Genomic DNA, 21,524 nt, shown 5'->3' with positions numbered 1-21,524 from the left:
ATCAAATTCATTATTCAAAAAATATAAGGTAGCAATTTAACCGATTTAAAATACATGGGTTTCAATAAAAAAAAAATTAAATTAATATTTAAAATAGTGGGAAAATTATTGCTACAAAGACGGCTTATTTTTCATTGTCTTTTTTTTTTAAATTTATTTATCATATACTTAAAATATAAAAATAGAAAGATAGAAAATAACCGTGTTACTTGGGGATCATCAAAAATAAAAAAAAGACAAAATTAATATTTTGTTATGTATCAAATTATTCTTGATAACATTCATCATTAAAAAGAAATTGAATTAAATTCATTGAAATATTATATACAATTTATAATATCGTGAATCAAAACTCAATACACTTGCGGTCACAACAATTGAACTTTTTTTGAATTAGTTAGATCAAACTTTAAATGTTTTTGGATTTCTTTTGGAGCTTACGTGTCACGTAAAATATTTTATTGTAAAGTACTATAACAATTAAATAAAAGAATTAAGCAATCAGCATAATATTAATTGATTTATGCTCATAATATTATATTTTTTTAGATTGAAAACTGATAAACTATTATTCTACAATATTCTCCATCATTGTTACTATTATGACAATGATCGCTATTATGTTGTTCAATTTTATGTGATATTTCCTATGGAATATTTAGTTGAACTAGCCAACATGACGCGACTACGGCGCGTATCCCAGCCTCTTGAACTTTGAAAAAAAAAAAAAAAAAGAAAAAAAAACAGGAGTGCGTGAACCTAGCCTGCATAAGTCCTGGAAAAATTTTCTAGGATACTCATTAGAAGCGTCTTAATTGGTACTATTTTGTACCGTAATTGTTTTAATTTTTATCTCAAAATTGAAGGGTGGAGAAAGGGTTAAAAATCTGCTTTTTTTTAGATGACTTAGGGAGAAAAAAAAATTAATACAAACGCAAAATAATTTGTACTAATTTGTACCACCAAGCCCGAAATTTGTACCTGAAAAATAACAAAGAAAAAATATTTACTCCAAAATGTTTCTATACTGCTTCCAAAAATAAATATTTTTAAATAATTTTTTTTTTTTTAAATTTAATAGTACAAATTAAAGCACAACTTACTCTTTATTTTGGAAAAAAAAATATCGAAATATGTTGACTATTAAAGCAGAAATGCTGTTAATTAACATTTTGGAGTAAATAATTTTTTTTTTGTTGTTATTTTTCAGGTACAAATTTCAAGCTTCGTGGTACAATTTATTACAAATTATTCTGCGTTTGTAGTTATTCCCCCTCCCTCCCAAGTCATTTAAAAATAAGTGGATTTTCAACCCTTTTTCCACCTTTCAATTTTGAGATACAAATTAAAACAATTACAGTACAAATTAAGACGCTTCTATTAAGTATCCTCGAAATTTTTTCTAGGACTCATGCATGGTTGGTTCACGCATTTAAAAAAAAGATGAAAAAACAGGATAATATGTTTATTTTATCCTATTTAAAAAAATCACTTCATTTCAGCTAATTTCACACTGAAAGGTTTTTATTTTGTTAATATTTTTTTTTTTTATTGTGAAGTTAGCTGACATATAGTGATTTATTATTTTGTAAATTATGAAAAAATTCCAACATTATCTTTATTTATCCTTTAACCACGTCCCTTAATTATTTTTATATAAGCGTCCCTTTATCTAACTTGTAAAAAATTATTTCCTCTAAAATTCCCAGTAAAACCAAGTTTATTTCTAATTCTACCCCAATCTACCCCTGACCAATCACGTAGAAAACTATAAAAAAAAATTCCAGAATATCTTTGTTTATTCCTGAACAACCTCCTGTAATTATTTTTATATAATCGGCCCTTTATCTGCACGGAGAAAAATTTTCACTCAATATTACTATGGTGCCACATTACCATAGAACCATATTATGATTATTAAAAAATTTACTGTCATTTCAACGAAAAAAAACAATTGTAGTCTTGAAAAATTAAAATGTACCATAGCGATTTTGTCATGTTTTTTGCTATTCTGATAAGAAAAAATTACAACGCATAAAGAAATTTTTACAGAAACCAAATTTAAAATTTAAAAATAATCAGTCTAAAAAGTACATTGCACCATAGCAAAAATATTTTTTTTTTCTTTTTTTGCTTTGTTTATTTCTAAATTTTACTGTTGTTATGGACAAGATTAAAAAATGATCCTCTGAAAATTTACAATGTACCATAGTAATTTTAATAACTTTCTTGGATTTCCTGTAGGTGTCACTAACAAATACAAAGCAACATATTTAAAATTACAATGGGCCATATAAAATTGATGAAGGACTCAAGTGTCAACTGCCCCCACTTTTTAGTCGACTGCGCAGGCGTGACTTTGCTTATTTTCAAATTGTTAATGTAAACAAATAATATTTCCTTACAGATACGTTGTTGTGGCGCAGCAAAAAAGGATAACTCGTAGGATTTGTATCCACTGATATGGGGTTCAAATCCTGAAAGCTTGAAATGTTTTTACAATATTTTTTTACGAGCGTTTATAAACATAATAAATTTTGCGTTTGCCCATCGCAAAAATTACTATGGTACATCCTGAAAGGTCGTAATGGCCAGTAAGTGGCGTTTTTCAATGAAAATTGCTATGGCCTGTCTCAAAATTTAATATGATGCTCTTATGGTTCCAGCTTACTGTAACACAACGCAAAAATTGCTATGGTATTATATTAAAAAAAAATGTAAATTTTTCTCCGTGTGATTAAAGAAAAATTATTTCTCAAAAAATTCCTAGTAAAATCGATTTTATGTTTAAACCTACCTCAATCTACCCTTGACCGATCGCGTAGAAAATTATAAAAAAAATCAAACATTATCTTTATTTATTTCTGAACCACCTCCTGTAAATATTTCGATATAATCGGCCTTTGATCTGACGAAAAAAAAATTATATCTTTAAAAATTCCCAGAAAAACCACGTTCAGGTCTACACCTACCCCAACCTACCACTGACCGATCGCGTAAAAAATTTTGAAAAAAAATTCAACACCATTTTTGTTTATCCCTTAACCACCTCCTATAAATACTTTTATATAATCGGCCCTTTATCCGATAAAAAAAAAATTATATCTTTGAACATTCACGTAAAAACCGCGTTCAAGTCTAAACCTATCCCAATCTACCCCTGATCGATCGCGTAAAAAATTATAAAAAAAATCCTACATTATCTTCATTTATTCCTTAACCACCTTCAGTAATTATTTTTATATAATTCGCCCTTGATCTGACGAAAAAAAAAAAATTATATCTTTAAAAATTCCCAGAAAACCGCGTCCAAGTCTAAACCTCCCTGGTAGAAAAATTCCGTCGGCCCGACGTTTGCCGGACTTATTGGCCCGACTTTCTACCAGGGCTACCCCAATGTACATATTGAAAATCATGAAATCTAAAATTTTCGAAAATTCAGAAAACCCAGGCTTCCAGAAACCCCTTATGCGCCCCTGCCTCTATTTAGCTATATCATGCGCGGGTATGAGCTAGTTATTAACAAAAAGAGATAAAATGTTTGACCCCACTGCAACTGTTGCCAACCAGAATATTATAAAATTCGACGAAAATCAGAATAATAAATTTATTTTATTAATTAAAATAAAGAGAGAGAGAGAAACAATATCAAGTTAGGGACCCGAGAGGCAACCATTCACACAACGAAGAACCGGCATTACAGTTATTCTTTTGATAATTGGACTATACACGGAGAGAAATCCGCAGCAAATATTACTGTAGTGGTATCGTAAAAATCATAGCTGACGTCATTAAAGCGACTACTTCCCACTTATTATAATGATTATTATTATATTTCATCTAAATTTTTTACTGTAGTCTACCAGAATTTTTGGAAGTCTCGAGTTAATGGTATACTTTATGCCAGAAATTACTGTAGTGTACAGCAGGTTTTCCCGCCAGATGACACGAATATTTATTGGAAATCAAGTGTGTTCCTAACCTCTTCTAAAAAAGTTTATTGTTTTTATTTTATTCATGAATTTAAATTAAAATACGGTGAAACACATGAAAATTATAAAATGGTTTATTTTTTTAAAATTAATAAACACGTTACATTTTTATTCTGATGTTTAAATAATAAGGTTTTATTTAATTTTTTGTGACGTTTTTTTGTTTTGATTAAATTAAAGTAAAGTGTAGTAGGAAATTCTAGTCGATCCTGGTGGCCTCCCCACGCAACTTCTCAATTTCCAGTAGACTACAGTAAAATTTGTTTGATACTCTACAGCATTATTTGCTGCGGATTTCTCTCCGTGTATATGTTTGATGAGTTAAATGAGTTGAGTGAAGTTGATGAACTGGATTTGGTTATAATGAAAATTTATTCGAAAAAATATTTTTAACATTAATTATTTAATCTGCATTGTCGTCTGTATCTTGAGTTTGTATAAATTTACGACGTGACTCTTGTTCATTGAGAACAATTGCCCATTTTTGTCTTTTACCAGATGCAAATGTTCCATAAATCAATGCTCCAATTAGATAGATTATTCCTACGATCATAAGTACAATCTTCCATTCATCAGCAGACTGAAATCGGGAAAAACATTAGTATTTACTGTGCTATGGGTATAAATATATCATAGAAAAATTATTTAAGTTATTGACCTTGTTCTTAACAATATAACCAGTAAGATTTGGACTAATTATTCCAGAAATTGTTGCAATTGTGTTACCCAAACCCATTAAAACACTAGCATGTTGAGGTGCAATATCCAGGTAATTAACGAGAAATCCAGAGACAGCAAATCCATATGCAGAATATGATATAAAAATGCAAACCATTAATATAGTTGGGTCTGCGCAAAAGTAACCTGCCGCTGTCATAAAAATTGCTTGTAATAAAGATGCACCACAAGTTAAAAGTTTTCTCATCTACATAAAAACAAAAAACGATATAATTTTTTCATTTTATACGCGGTGCCCGTGCCCCTCGATCTTATATTATATACACACACAATTTAAAAGCAATATAATTTCTATGACTACCTGAGTTGTTGTTAAATATTTTTTCGAAACCAAACAATCAGCAAGGTAACTTGAAATCACCATTGTAACAGTCGTTGCAATATATGGGAGTGCTGAGATAATTCCAGTTTTTTGAATTTTATAACCTAAAACATCTAACGGAAAAAAAAAACAAAATAAAATTATGTAAAGTATAAAATAATCACCAATCAATTTTTTTAAATTAAAAATATATATATACAAACCACGCATTAATGATGGAAGCTGTGTAACCATTGTGTTATGCCCCCAAGCTTCACTGAAATGAACAATAAAAATGGCCCACACAGCTGGTGATTTGAGGATTTCTTTCCATGGATGTGAAACAACCTGCTTTGAAAGAGAAAAAACAATCTAAAACAGTAAGTCAATTTCAAGAAAAATATATAAAAAACAATTTTAAACCTTTTTGTCATTGTTCGGATTGAGAGTTTTCTTGAGATAAGCAAGTTCAGATGGTGATATTCGAGAATCGTCTTCAGGTCTATCTGAGACAAAGTACATCCACATGACAAACCAAAAAATTCCCAATGAACTTGAAACATAAAACATAGATGCCCATCCAAAATGATCAGCAACTATTCCAGATATTGGTAAACCAACAAGCATAGCAATGGCACTACCAGTGTGAGCAACAGTTGTGAGCCTCGTTCGCTCCAGAGGAGGAGCCCAACCGGCCCAAATGGAACTTATGGCCGGTGATGCGATCCCCTTTTAATAATAATAATAATAATAATAATAATAATAATAATAATAATAATAATAATAACAATAATAATAGTAATAATAATAATAATTTTTTCAGCGACAAATTCAATATTACCGCTGAGCCCTCGGCAATCACTCTGCGTAACAATAGTAATAATAATAATATGTAATAATTATAATAATAACCTCAAAAACGCCTTGAACAACTCGCAGAGCAATCAGTAAATATACGCTTATACGTGTCAAAGGTGGTGTAAGTAATGCCAAAAGAGTTGCAACACCAATTCCATATCCAAATACTTTTTTTCCACCAAGTTTTGAACTCAACCAGCCTCCCAAAAGCTGGCAACAAATATAACCATAAAAAAAAGAACTCAATATAAAACCTCGAGTTCTTGGTTCCCATTGAAATTCCGGTTGTTCCTAAAATTTTATTTTAATAATTATTATTTTTGAGTTTTCCATAAAATTTAATTTACATTTATATATACTTATATCGTAAAAATTACATCAGTGTCACTTGTTGTCATGGCAATTATTGCAATACTAAGATTAACTCGTAAAACCATCAAAGTAAAAAAACCAAAAAATGCTAATATTGCAATAACTATACGATGTTTTTTCCAAAATTTCCACCAAGCATCATCTTTTTGTATTTTCAATTGATTTTCCTCGTCTCTGAGTACATACGAGTCTTTTTCAAACTTTGGTGTTTCGATTTTATCCATACTGGAAATTTTCTCAAAATAATTGCATGATTAATTTTTTTTTTCTACAAACAAAATTTAAATAAATATAATTTTATAATATAACGCACTTGTACGTTGCAATATGCAGCGAGGTATTATATGGTTTTTAGGCTGCAAAAGTACGCTACTTTCTCGCGCCTTCTATATATAGTATACTCCTCAGATTAAAATATTAACCCGTCAAAAAACTGAATGAAAATCGACACGTGTCAAACACTATTTACTAAACTATAGTCGGAGAGCAATTGTGTACCAACACTGAAAATCTCAAGTTAAATAAGCTTCTGAGATTAATTTTATATCATCCTATATCTTTAATTTTTTTATCGATAGAATTTATAGATAAATCATCTTAAACGTTGTCAACATTCACTTAACATTGCTGATTACTTTGAATTTGTGAAGGTGTTATGAATATTCTTTACCGCAACAAACAAACAAACTAACAAACATCTACATTTCGCATCAGTGATTAATTGCTAATGAATATTGAATATAAACATTAATTTTTAATGAAATAAAATTATTTCTCGTTTTAATATTATATTCAGTAAAGTGAAATTTCCATTAATAAATAATATATATGTATAGATTTGTAAAGTTTCTTGGTAACGTATGAAAATAAACGAAAACCGGATTAACGACCTCGAGATGTTTTGATGCAGATGAAAAAATTAAAACGACAAAATTTTTAATTTATTGTTTTTTAATTTTAATTTGACTGAATAACAAGAAGCCTTATAAATTAGTTAAATAATATAATAATATATATATATATATAATAATAAGTTATAATAATATATGCCAAAGTAAAAAATCTAATAGATACTATATCAAATATATTCAAGATTGTGCTTTCTAATAACCCGATGAGTTTTCCAATCACAAGAGCAAGTTGAAGTTTGTAGATTCCAAAAGTGAGTAGCTGTTTTATTATATTATTGAACAATATTAAATTACTTAACAGCAGCTACCTGTATATCAATATATGTCGAAAGAATGAAAAATAATTAGTGTTGCTGATCCGAAAAATCACTGGCTGGCTTGAAAAGAGCTGGCCAGCTCTTCTTCAATCAATGGTCTTCAGTCTTGGTAAGCAAAGAACCAGCCAAGAGTCAGCCAAGCATTAGTTCATGGATGGCACACAATTGGCTGCAGAGCATTAGTGCCATTATTGGGACAATCCTTGGCCGTGTTGTGAGCCTTGGCAATTCCTACACGAGAGAGAGAGAATATATGTGTAAGTAAGATAAAAGTCAATCTCACTGGAATTTTTATTTGTTTCTATTAATATAAGTGACGAATAATTGGTAACGAGTTATTGATAATTAAACAATTCTTTTTGATGAAGAAACATCTCAATTCAATTAAAAAAAATAGGTTAATTTATATATCATAAAAATTATCAATCAATGATTAATTAATATAAATAGCATTACAAATGTGCATGCATGATTCAAGAACATACCAACATCTTTATTATTATAGTGTCATTTGAAATTAGGGTTACCACATGCATCGAACGCCAAATCAGGACATTGTGTTCAGCACCCCCCTCCCCCCTTACATAAAAAACAATTTAACCCGGAATTAAGTATTTCTTTTTTTAATAGTTATAAATAATGTTCATATTAAATATTCATTTATTATTATCGATTTTTATTCAGTCTCGTGATTTGTAGCAGAACTAAATTTTTTCAGTATACTGAGAGAAGGTTTCTGTGATATTCACGGTAAAAGTTCTTTATTTTTACGAGAGAACATCCGAGTGATTTTCATAGTTTGAATCATTGAAATTCACGTGATTTTACGTCAAAATAAAAAAATTTATACGCACGGGGCACACATGAATTTTCACATGGTAACAATGTTAAAATAAAGGCAAGCACTGTGAAAAACAATGTGCATCACGTACAAATAAATTCATTTATTTTTATTAAAAATTAAAAATAATAGGATTTTGACGTTGTGCCCTCAATTATCAATTCACTTCGTAACAAAAAACAACACAAACTGCTTAACAAAGTCTATCGTAATTTCTTAAAATACTTAATATATAAAACAACTGGCAAATACCCACCACGTGGTACAGATGATGAGATTCTACTTGAGATGACTGACATGCAGTCTTTAACTTTTAGACCTACTGTTGCACTTGTTGTTTATTTTATAAAACTACTCCAGGGTTCCATTGATTGCAGTGGTATACTCGATAATGTTCGTCTCAACACAATGGTAACTAATTTGCGTACTATATCTCCTTTTTTCATGTCTTCAACTCAAGCTAGGTCCATCTCATCATCTCCTGTCTCACGTATGGTGGAGTCAACTAATTCTATTTGTAGAAATACACTTTTGTTTAATAATATACTACGTCTAAAATCAATTTCACCTCAATTTGTTGCTGAATGTCTTCGCGTATCTATTAAAAAATTATAATTATAATAATTCTAAAATATAACAAAATGCAAATCTAAAGAGTAAAAAAATTAATTAATAATTACATTTGATATGAATTGTATTTAACATCAGCCAAAATTAACTAGAACTGCAAATTATGTATTATTCATTCCAACTATGTATTAATCATGTATTCTCCAATTAACTACTAAACTAATTGTTAATTTTTCTTTATTAATAATATAATGCTCTTTGTAGCGTTATCTTAATTTAACGCAATTTAATTTAATTTAATTTAATATAATGTAACCAATTGATTTAACTTGTACTGTATTACCACCTGTAGCCCTATATCTTGGTAGCAATACTACTGGGCTTATGCAAATTAATAAATAAATAAATAAATAAATAAATAAATATACAGTTTTGAACATACTAAAATAAAATTTAGAAAAAATAAAGAAAAAATTAAGAAAAAGTTTAATTTTAGTATGTCCAAACTTGTACATATTCTAAATTTAATTCATATTTGAAAACGCCTTATATTCCCAAATAGATAACTTTTTTACCGTAATAAAAAAATTGAAAAAAATAAAATTAATAATCATTATATTTGAAAGGGAAATATTCGAATCAAAGAAAACCCGGATAGGAATAACTCTCGAATCGCAAAAATAATCCCATGCGAAACCTAACGATTAGATGATACGATATGGTTATTGGTCAAGACGAATGTTATTGAAAATTATCAATTAAAATTATAAAATGATCTGAATTCAAAGAATTGAGTGTGTTCAAGAAAATTCTATTCCATCAATAAATTATTTTTTTTTCTCACTTTTTTTATAAAATAGTATAAAAGAATTCACATAATTTGAAATAAAAAAAAATTACATTCTGATTACTTATCAAGAAATATGTAAAACTTGAATTTTGCATTATCATGTGAAATCTTGCATACTATTTCAAAATATAAAAAAAAAAAAACAAAAACGGAAAAATTCCATGACGTCAAAAAAACAATAAAAAATTATATTAATACTAATAATATTGAGGAAAAGAATTTTATATTACGAATATAAAATGACCCTTATCTCTTGGTTTTTTTTAATTTTTTTATTTTTATCGTACGTAAAATATAAAAATAGATAACGTCACCTCGCTTGTGAGTTTTTAACAAAAAAATAATGATAGCAATAGTATGCTGAGGGAATAGAATTTATTAGTTTTAATAAATAGAATTTCCTTTTGTTTACTTAATTTATTTTATTTTATAATTTTAACTGATAGTTTTTGGTAATATTTGTTATGAAAATATTAATGTCATATCGACGATATAGCCGATATATCGTCTTAATAATATCGTATCGTCAAAAAATAGTTTAATTTATGGATAATAAAAATTGATAATTAATGATTACCCAGTATGAAGTAATTAATAGATAATATGTGATCATCAATGTGCGAATTAGTTGTTGGATGACAACTGTTGCATTTATCATCAAAACAAAAAAAAATAAATAAAAATATCAGACTAATATTTTGTTATACAATATTTATCTTCCAATATAAAAAACACTTATCTCTCGGTTTTTTTTATTTATTTTTTTATCATAAACGTAAAATATAAAAATGGAAAAACCCTCACCCGACTTGGTGAGTTTAAAGAATATGAATAATATTTATGACAAAAAAAAATAATGACAGTTTTTGTGAGGACAGTTCCAATGATATTAGTAGAGTTACTGACGTTGTAAAAGTTGGATCTGCAAAACAAATTTTAATTGACCAATACATATCAACAATATAAATATAATTTTGTATTTAGTTACTAATTAGTAATTACTCTCTCTGCTGAGTTGGTAAGTCAAAATTTATATATATTTGTTCTTGTAAATACCCTGCTATTAAAACTTCAGTTTTCTTAATATCAATTTTTAAACTATTCGAATTTTACATACATGTCTTGCTAAGTAATTACAGTGTAGTTTTTTTTTTTTAATATGTGAAATCTTGCATCCCATTTAATAAAATAAATGTCAAGAAAAAATATTTAATTGATTTTAAGAAACAAGATTTTCTTTCGTTTATACTTAATTAGATATCATCACCTCCACATCGTTTCGTAAAAAAATAGTTTAATTTATGGATAATAAAAATTAATAATTATTAATTAATTAGTATAAAGTAATTAATGGATAATATACGATTATTAAAGTGCAACTAGTTGTTGGATAATGACTGTTGCATTTATTATCAAAAGAAAAAAACAAGACCAAGTTTATATTTTGTATTTATTATTCAAAAGAAATTAGATTTCCATGTATTTAGATATTGGTGCTTAAGGAACAACGGTATTGTTGGCAAAATTGATTAAAAAAAAATATTTCGATTTATAGAAAAAAAAAAAAAAAAACAAAAGGTAGCAATTTAAGATCTAAAATACATTCGTTTTATAATAATAAAAAAATAATAATATTTAAAATAATGGGTAAATTACTGATATACAATGCCGGCTTATCTTTTATTTTATGTTTATTATTTTTTATCGTTATTCGTTATACATAAAATATAAAAATAGAAAATTTCCTGCCTGACTTAGTGAGTTTAATATTTACTTGATTATTTTTAAATAATAATTCTAATGTTCTATTACTGAACAGTAAATATATTTGTTATTATTTTTGTCATTGACATATTTAAATAAGGGAGTTGACCAAAAAATTTGTTTTTCAACTGCACAGTGTCTTTCGTGAACAAGTTGTTTTTCAATTCAACGACGGAATTATTTTGTCGTTTATTCGGGTATAAGGGTAAGATACCTTAGCACAGCCTAAATTGAGCAACCTGGTCCAAACCTGACCAGAAAATCATCATGTAATATTTAACGTGCGAGTTAAAGTATTAAAAAAATTTATATTTGTTTCAAGTGTTTGTGTTTAAGACAAAACTAAGTAAGTAATAGTTTACGTGATTTAATCCTGACCAGAATCCTATCAGGGTAAATAAATAAAATTATTTGTTATTTACTTTCAAGTTTACTTGTCCAGGATATACCATGAAATATAGATTATAGTTGCCTATGACATACTAAGCATAGACAACTTGGTCAAAATCAGTTTGTTGTTAATTGAGAAGTCCGGCCAGTTTCATTTCTAATTATGTCAAATATTGTCTACTTTTGGCAAATTATTTCCACGAGGGATCGAGTCGAGTCCAAGTTTCACCTTACTAAAAGGCTGGGATCGAAAAAAAAAAACCCTTGAAAAATAAAATATTATTTTGAAAAATTAAAAAATAATATTCTAATCGTTGTAGGCACAGTAAAATATTTTTTGAGATCATTTTATTTATTGAAAAATCTAAATATTCGTGATACATATAAAGTGAGCCACGTTTTTGCCTTACAATTATGATAAAAATTTTGAACTCAATCGTTCGTAAGTAACTCTAATCAGCCCTTTTCATTATTCTTTTTCAGATTGCAAAAACTAAAAATAAAAAGAAACCTTCAAGCACGTGATATGGGCATACCTCGTTTGTCAGCCAAGAAGTGTTTTATTTACATGACATGTGCGACATGTATGATTCTGTTAGTGATGAATGTACATCAAAAAGGATTCTGGCATTCCCTCGAACTCGAACCAGAACAACCGCAACTTTCACACGTGAATTCTGAATTGAAAAAGGTATAGTATATTTTGATATTCAAGTAAATTTTTCAGAACAGCTCAGAAACTGTCACGTACGTTAAATATCTAAATTTTACCAAAATATATATAGTGTATAATATATAACTTATATATCAAATTATACACAGGAATTGACAATATATAATCATATATACATTGATCTATAATTTTATGAAAACCTTTTTTCCCCAGGTATAAATAATTATATCAATGAAATTAGATAGGAAATTTTATTTTTTGAATTTCGTTCTTCATTTTCCCAGGTACTGAATTCAAGTAAAACAACAGGCTTGATCAACAATTCTGTCGTGAAAATATTAGATCTATCACAAAAACCATGGTTTATGAAAGGTGGTTTACGTCAACCATTGCCTGCACCAAAGGTTGAAACGAAAGAGAGAAGACAAAATCATCTGTGGCCTGATGATGATTCTGATGATGATAGAATCATGAATCAGGTATGACAATTGACAAAACAAAACGGTTTCAAAGATTTCGTGGAGTATCGACTTTATCGACGTGGATATGAGAATCAATTATGCTTATAATAAATTATTCAATCTACTTTCAGTTAATGTACATGCCATCAGGTTACAATAAGACGTTTGCTGAACATCATCCGAAGAAGATTATGATTCCACATGGTATGGACGAGGCAAAAACTGGTAGCGATTTATTCATACAGCAGAGCTGTCCGATCAGCACATGCGTGATTACAAGAGATGATCCAGAAAACGCAGATTTAATACTATTTAAGGACTATGTTACACATGTAGGTCATAGACCACCTAATCAAGTAAGAAAGAATCAAAAATATATCAGTTATCAAAATCATGAAATTTAATGAATTTAAATAATGAAAAAGAAAATTGTTACAGGTTTGGGCATTATATTTTCTTGAATCTCCTTATCATACACAACCAATTGAAAATGCTATTGTCAATTGGACAGCAACATACAGACGTGACAGTGATATCGTTGCACCATATGAAAAATGGCAATACTATGATTCGAATGTTAAACAATTATCACAAACCTTCAACTATGCTAGTAATAAAACTAAGAAAGTGGCTTGGTTTGTATCAAACTGCCACGCACGAAATGAACGTATGTCGTATGCTCGAGAATTATCAAAATATATTCAAGTTGATATTTACGGTGCTTGTGGCAATTTACATTGTTCAAAAACACATAAATGCTTTCAAATGTTAGATAATGATTACAAATTTTATCTTGCATTTGAAAATTCAAATTGTCAAGATTATATAACTGAAAAGTTTTTTGTCAATGGGCTTGGGTAAGTTTTTTTTGTTTGACAAATATTTTTAGTCATTGATTAATTTATTCAAATGTAATTACAGACACAATGTGTTACCAATTGTCATGGGAGCACGTCAAGAAGATTATGAAAAAAGTGCACCTTATAAGTCATATATACACGTTGATGAGTTTACATCAGCGAAAGAACTTGCCACTTGGCTTCATCATCTTGATCAAGATGATGATTTATACAACTCATATTTCAAATGGAAAGGAACTGGTGAATTTATAAACACATACTTCTGGTGCAGATTATGTGCAATGATACACGACCACTATCCATCAAAATATTACAATGATATTAACGAATGGTGGCGTGGAGATAATATTTGTACGTTGAAATCATGGCGGGAAAAATCAAAACGAATAACATAGTCACTAATATTTGACTAACACAACATGTGTTATCTCTGAAGTTTAAATACTTATTTTTCAAAATTATTTTAAATAAGATATTTACAAATTAAATATTTAAATTTTGAGTGAAAAAATAATTTTATTAATTTCTTATGTATTTTAATTAATTTATTTGTTAAACTAATTAATTAATCAGTAAATGTTATTTAAAATATATTAGGAGCAAACTTTTGAGCTATTTTAAATTTAAATTGGATGGAATTTTATGTAAATAAAAAAGTAAATAGCTATAGCTAAATAGAAAATAGAATGACTGAGTGAATAAAAAAATATATAAATAAATAAATGACTGAATAAATAAATAGTTGGTTAATAATATGTATGAAAATATGAATAAATAAATGAATAATTAAATGAAAAATATTCTTATCATTTAACAGGTTTTAGAATTCATGAAGATCATGAAAAATATGCATCTCGACCAATGTTTGTTCGCTGCATTGAAAGTATTTTTAACTAATGCATGGTATCAATAAATGTATCAATAATGAAATGCAATTTAGTAAGTTATACCTTAAAATCATTGATTATTTTATTATACTTGTGCAATTAGTTGTTAATTAAATATTTAATAATTTAGTCAAGCACAGATTGCATGGTATGAGTTACAAGTCTAATTTAATTATCGATGGGAGCATACTTTGAATTGTTGCTATGATACGAAACTATGATACGAAAATTAAAGAACTAGTTAGTGTCATTTAAAAAAAAAATGTAACCATTTATTTAAATATTTATTTGTATTTTTATATTAATTATTTAGATTATTTTATAAATTTGTACACTCAATTTGTGTAAAGTTTACAAGCGAGTCAATCATTTTTTTCTTCTGGCTAGAAAACACTTAATTTTGATAATAATATTGAAACACAAAAAAATGTAAACAATATCTTAATAATTAATATAATGAGAGTTCAAAAACTACTAATAATAACTGGTGAAACTGTTGATAATTTAAAATATATAATTGTTTTTCAAGTTGGTGTATTTATCTATTTCAAATGGTGTTGTAATTAGATGAACAAGTGGTTATTAAATTATTATTTTTATTATCATTATTCAGATCAATTGATTATCTTAAATTATATTTGTAAAATTGTGATAATGATATTAATTAATAAAATGATATTTATTGCTAAATGCGTATACAGTGTATGTAAGTCTATTTATTAATTTTATATATTAATTTTCGGTGACGTATATGTACGATATACATAGACGTTGCTATCCAGAATGTTCAATACACCTCCGAGTACGGTTATCAGTCAATTATTATCCTCTACTAAAGGTGCACACGTAAAATAGAAAAATATAAAACCTTGCCTGACTTGGTGAGTTTAATAAGAATATAAATAATATTTATATGCGACGAGTAAAAAAAAAATGACAGTATATATGCTATATGAAAAGACGAGTGCCAACAAGTATCGCTTATTTTTTGGTTTTCTCATGAGTACACTGTATGCTTTGAACTGTATCTTATATTAAAATATTAGTAACAAATAATGATTTTTTTTTTTTAATTGTTTTCAGACTATTTTGATAATTACGATGCAGTTTAAGATGAATTTGAAAAATTATACGTTGGGAATTTTCTCGGTTAATCGTAGAAGTTTCTGAGCGATCGGAGAAGTTTCTCCGAAAGCCAAAAAATTCGGAGAAATATTTCCTCCAGGATTGATTAAATAAAAATCTAAAAATAATTGACAAAGAGTTTATCAAATACAATAATCATCTGGTCTCCAGTTTTCACAATTAGGTTATTTATTATTAACTAAAAAAAATTTAAGACGATTTTTTTTCTCTTTTCTTGTTACTTTTTTTAAATCGTCAAGCTGTTTATTTTCTATAACGCTTAAAAGATTTAATGAGTATAAACTGTTTTTAACTTGATTTATATGAAAATATGGGAATTAATGACGAAGAGTTATGAAAAAAAAAATGAAAATAATGTAAAGACGACAAGGGCATCAAATACAATAACCACATCTACATTGTATCTTTTGTATAAAAAAAATTAATAACACATGTAATCAAAATAAATAAATTAATAAATAAAAAATTTTCCACATTAACAAGTTTTTCTCTAATTTTTTATTATTATCATTTTAAAAAATTGAATTTTGATTTTTAAAGTTTTATAAAATATTTTCTGTCTCCGAACCTTCTGAATTATATTATCAAAAGATGCATTCACGTGCAAGTGGTAAGCTCAATTCAATATCAGTATATTTAACTGATATTATTTTGATAATTTGACAAACATACTGGAATGTTTATTTCACATATAATGAAAAATTACTAATAGTCAACTATGTAATTTACAAACTGATTGCATGAAAGGTTGAAATCTGAAGAATTAGGAACTTTTTATTTGCATTTAGTTTATGTTGATGTGGTTGATAATAAATACACTATCAATCGAATGACACATAAACCCTTGGATAATAACCTGCAGCTCGATCTGTAAATACATACATATAGGTAAGAGTGTATAATTATGAAGAAAGATATTTCACAAGGAAATTTTTTACGATGCTACATTGAGTTTGAAATTCTTTTAGAGAATCTTTGAATATTTTTCTATGTTTTATTTGGCAGTCGTAGCTATTCAAAATAATTTCGAGTAAATCATTTTTAAGAACTGGCACTGATTGCACAAGTTTTATCGTATTATTTATCATCAAAGACTTTTCATCAACGATACGTTGAGCGACAACGGAATTCGATGTATTTTTGCAAGAATTTTCAAGATCATTAATTTGATCAAAGTAAGTTGTATTAAGCTGAAATAAATAAAAAAAAAAAAATGATATTAAATTTAAATCAATAAATATTAAACGAAAAATAATACACAGATAAAATTGATAAATCAATATATAATTACTTTTTTTGATTCAAATCTACTTTCCATTGTGACTCCTGTTATTTCATCGTAATTGAATTCACATTCCTTCAAGTTATTTTCATATAAACGAATATTATCTTCTATCTTTTTCCATGATGTACTACAGTTCAGGTAAACGCTCTTATTTAAATTATCCACAGGATACTTATCTACCTTAAGAAATGTAGATAGCTTTAGTGTATCTGACTTTTCTTTTTGAAAATAATCCATAACCAATTCCCAATTTTTTTTCATCCGATATATAATAATACAACTATTATTCTGTGGAATATTATAAATATAAATTATTAAATCAACAAGAAATGTTATTAATTGATTAAATGTACAGATGAAGTTATATAAAGAAAATAAAAAAATACTACGTGTCTACTAACAAGAGTCCAGTTTTCTGGTAGTTCATATAATAACTGGCCTAAACTTTGACTTCTAGTTTCTACATCAAGTGCATCTTGGTTACTATAAAAACCACGAGAGACATTACAAATGTCTAATATAGAATTTGCATCAAACACGTTGTCATTTTCAGTACACCCAATTTTTTTACATTCTCCATTGTTGCACATATAATCAATATCTTGGGAATCATTTCCACAAAGAGTCCCATCAATAACATTTCCAAGAATAATTGAATCATTTGATTCTGCAACTGCTTGACAAGTTAACTTACAAAGATTTTCAGTGTCTGTAATATTAAAATGAAATAAAAAATATAGAGTATTACGTGAGTAGAATACGCAAAGATCCATTGGAGAATTGCATTTGTAAAAAGAAAATTTTTGTTTTCACTTGACAAATATAAAACTCTGATGAATCCTTTAGCTATCTACCTGTGTATCGGAAGCACAGATCTTGTTAATTTAGTCTTTTTTAAATGCTAAAAATTATAATGAAAAATACCTTTTGGATCATAAACTGCAGTGAAGTTTGTGGTGTCATTATTTAATTTAGAACATTGTTGTTGTCTGTAAAATATAAAAATAATATACATAAATTCAAAGTCAATCATTAACTATGTTATATAGATATGTTCAACAATAATCAATAGAAACTAATTGAAAAATGATATACCTAAAGTCAACTGCCATTTTGGGACATGGCTTGACACTACAAATTTCGAAACGTACTTTTTTTCCAACACAATAATCTCCACCATATTCCGGTAGTGGATTATTACATTTTCGACTTGCTTTGACTATACCAATACCACAACTTCTAGAACAATTGCCAGTTGGTATCCATTGGCCCCAGCCTCCATGAATAGGCGTTAATTGAGTCTCTTCAATACAATCATTATCATAACACATTTTTCCAATACCACATGGAGTAAAATCAAACATTCCCCACCTTGATTTTTGAACGGAAAGGCCGTCTGAGCAAGTAAACTTTTCGCATTCTGTTAAATAAAAAGTTATATCAATTTAAAAAAAAAACAAGAAAATCACCAAGTTGGATGATTTTGAATATCAGTTTGATGTATCTGAAGATATACGTACGATTAATTGAATCATTTAATGGAAGATGTAAAGTAAAACCTGGACCCATCTCCATTTCACATTGCTTATCAGCTGAATAAACTTGGCCCAAAAGTGATACTTTACTGAGATCAATGAATTTTTCGGGTTTTTTTAGAAGAGATGATAATGACGCACTATTATATTAAATAGAGTAATATTTATGAATTAATTATTAAACGACAAATCGTTCATTCAGTAGAATCAAGTAAATAATGGAAAAAAATTGGTACCTTTGAGCTAGTTGGTTTTGTGAACAGGTTGACCATATATAAGGCGGACTTGTACCATAGTTCATTATAAAGTGCATTTTATTCATTTTCATGCCTGAATTGCAAACACTTTCCATAAAGTCATGATGCATACCCAAACTATTCAAAAACAATAATAAATCAATTTGAAAAAGAAAATCAACAGTTAGAAAATTATAGATAATTTATAACATCGTAATTTATTAAAATAAAACCGATACTTACGCATGACCAATTTCATGAGCTATTGTCGATATTGTGTCAGCACGATCATCCCGCACGATAATTTGATTGGGAAGATGGCCGATCTCATTGGTGATGCCAACGATTCTACCGTCTTCCTCTCTAAAAAAATATAATTTTTTTTTTGTTTTTTATTCATAAACTGCATTCTACTATACATGTATACTATATTTATAAAGACTTAATTTATGGAAAAATGTTATTTATTTAATAAATCAATATTTTACCTTGTAAAAAGTATGGCTACATCATAATTATCAATCTCATCTTTCAGCCATTTTTTTAAACTCAATAGATGTATTTGAATATCATAATCGACAAACCACTCAGTACGTTCAAGATCCGTTTTCATCATACGAATATCTACCAAGACAATGTTTATTGAAAAACCCAAAGAAGAATGTTTCAACATTTTTGAAGCCTAAAAAATTCATAGAAAAAATAAAATCACTTAGTTTCATTATCAATAAATACTCAAATAAAATTTACACATATATAAAATTTATATATAATTTTTACCTCTGCCATTGACATTTCAATATATAATGTCACGTTTTCTTCATAAAAGTCAACCATCGATGGATCAACAAAAACAGCAGTTCTTACATAATAAGGAATGGAATAGAATTCTGTGGAAATCGAATTCTTTGATGTCAAAGACAGTTTTCTAGTGATTGATGCATCACTCGAATTTACCGTGAAGTTATATCCTGCAATAATTATGTCGAGGTATAAGTTATTGAAAACAGTAAATATATATTAATTTTGACTAATTCAAAATAAATGATGAAATGAATAAACTTACGATCATAATATTTGGTCAATGAAGAGTATTCACATTTCCCATTTATGCAGACATGCAAATTGTCATCACTACAAGGTGTACCATCAATTACTGCTCCATAATAATCTTGTGAAGACTCAAGTTCAGCATCAATCAAACAATACAATCTGCATGGATGTTCTATGGAAATCAAATTGAAAAATTAAATTATTATATTTGATCACACACAGATGTAGGTTTTCATTAGAATCAGAAATAAACAAATTACTTTCTGAATAGTATGATGTCATTAATGTACGGTTTTCAACATTGACTCGAGCACACTGTTGGTCCCTTAAAAAAAAATTGGAATAATAATTAATATTGACGTTGGCAAAATAAATATTTAATATACTAAACATAAATTACCGTGTAATTGGCTTAAAGTCATCAGAAGTATTAGAACATTTATGATTATTACAAGTTTCATAACGTAAAATATTTCCAAATTGATTATTGAAACTTGTAGTATTACGAATTAATTTTTGATTACCACCACCACAATTTTCATCACATTCTTCTACTCTCATCCATGGACTCCAGTTTGCTTTACACTTTCTATAGTAACAATATGACCCAATGTCACATCTAATGCCATCTTGTATGATCCTAATTATTTTTCCCGGTATCGATTCTGCTGAACAAATTATGAAGAATTCGCATTCTGAATATGAAAATGAAAAAAAATAATAGATTAATATAAAAATTAAGATATACAAGATTTATTAACATTAAACTCACCTTTTAACTGATAACTGATTGAAAAATCAAGCCCGAACATCTTTTGACATATTTCATTTTTATAAAACAATAATTCTTGACTGATATCAAACCATTCATCAAATGATTTATTCGAACAACTATTTGCTTCATTACTGATAATAAAAACAAAATATATAAATTATTTAAAAATTGAAAAATAAACATGCATCCATATTATTCTATTGTAATATGATTTAAATCATAATAAAACTATAATTTATCATGACTCTTACGCAAAAAATGTGTTGATGACATTTCGAAAATAATTAGACGTTCCTCGATTTAAACCACCTTTTGATTTTCTAACTGTGTTCAATCTATAAAAATATTGTTAAAATTTATAAAATAAAAGTATATGTATGTATTTGAAGAATATTTTATAAACATTTTTTTTTATTTACAAGTCACCAATCACATGATTAATGTTTGATGTTGTATTATCGCCGTCATCAACAACAACAGCGCATCCATTTGTTGAAGAACACATAGATCCTTCCAAAGAATATCTTTTTACATCATCTCCGTATATATTTATTCTAAAAAAAAAAACAATAATTATCCATTATCACTCATTTTTGTAAAGCAATGATCATTTATTAATTATGAAAGTTTATATAATGAAAAAAATATCAACCTTGTCAAAAGTATTCCTACATGATAAGTATCATAAAAAATGGCATGCTTTTGTCTT

The 21,524-nt window shown here is 27.5% G+C and overlaps 2 protein-coding genes across 2 annotated transcripts; one reads left to right on the top strand and one right to left on the bottom strand.

The window, feature by feature from the left end:
- Positions 1-4,395: 4,395 nt before the first annotated feature.
- On the bottom strand, positions 4,396-6,485 carry LOC122853799 (sialin-like). Its single transcript, XM_044154219.1, has 7 exons — positions 6,267-6,485; positions 5,989-6,180; positions 5,455-5,760; positions 5,256-5,379; positions 5,032-5,165; positions 4,651-4,917; positions 4,396-4,572 (listed from the first exon to the last, which is right to left on the bottom strand). Exons 1-7 carry the CDS (start codon positions 6,483-6,485, stop codon positions 4,396-4,398), a joined length of 1,419 nt encoding a protein of 472 aa, XP_044010154.1.
- Positions 6,486-10,637: 4,152 nt separating this feature from the next.
- On the top strand, positions 10,638-14,307 carry LOC122854943 (glycoprotein 3-alpha-L-fucosyltransferase A-like). The gene is made up of 6 exons (XM_044155980.1): positions 10,638-10,768; positions 12,388-12,595; positions 12,862-13,056; positions 13,170-13,394; positions 13,477-13,895; positions 13,960-14,307. Exons 2-6 carry the CDS (start codon positions 12,431-12,433, stop codon positions 14,291-14,293), a joined length of 1,338 nt encoding a protein of 445 aa, XP_044011915.1. The 5' UTR covers positions 10,638-10,768; positions 12,388-12,430; the 3' UTR covers positions 14,294-14,307.
- Positions 14,308-21,524: the final 7,217 nt, after the last annotated feature.

The sequence above is a fragment of the Aphidius gifuensis genome, linkage group LG4 (assembly GCF_014905175.1).
Source record: "Aphidius gifuensis isolate YNYX2018 linkage group LG4, ASM1490517v1, whole genome shotgun sequence".
Classification (NCBI taxonomy): domain Eukaryota; kingdom Metazoa; phylum Arthropoda; class Insecta; order Hymenoptera; family Braconidae; genus Aphidius; species Aphidius gifuensis.
This window is presented reverse-complemented; position numbering and strand designations above follow the sequence as displayed.

Bases quoted from the DNA above. Each gene is read 5' to 3' on its own strand.
- LOC122853799 (XM_044154219.1), bottom strand. From the start codon at position 6,485: ATGGATAAAATCGAAACACCAAAGTTTGAAAAAGACTCGTATGTACTC. The intron at 5,166-5,255 runs GTTTGTATATAT...TTTTTCCGTTAG, and splicing joins GCTTCCATCATTAATGCGTG to ATGTTTTAGGTTATAAAATT. The intron at 4,573-4,650 runs GTCAATAACTTA...TCCCGATTTCAG, and splicing joins GTTATATTGTTAAGAACAAG to TCTGCTGATGAATGGAAGAT.
- LOC122854943 (XM_044155980.1), top strand. From the start codon at position 12,431: ATGGGCATACCTCGTTTGTCAGCCAAGAAGTGTTTTATTTACATGACA. The intron at 13,395-13,476 runs GTAAGAAAGAAT...AAATTGTTACAG, and splicing joins GTCATAGACCACCTAATCAA to GTTTGGGCATTATATTTTCT. The intron at 13,896-13,959 runs GTAAGTTTTTTT...ATGTAATTACAG, and splicing joins TTTTTTGTCAATGGGCTTGG to ACACAATGTGTTACCAATTG.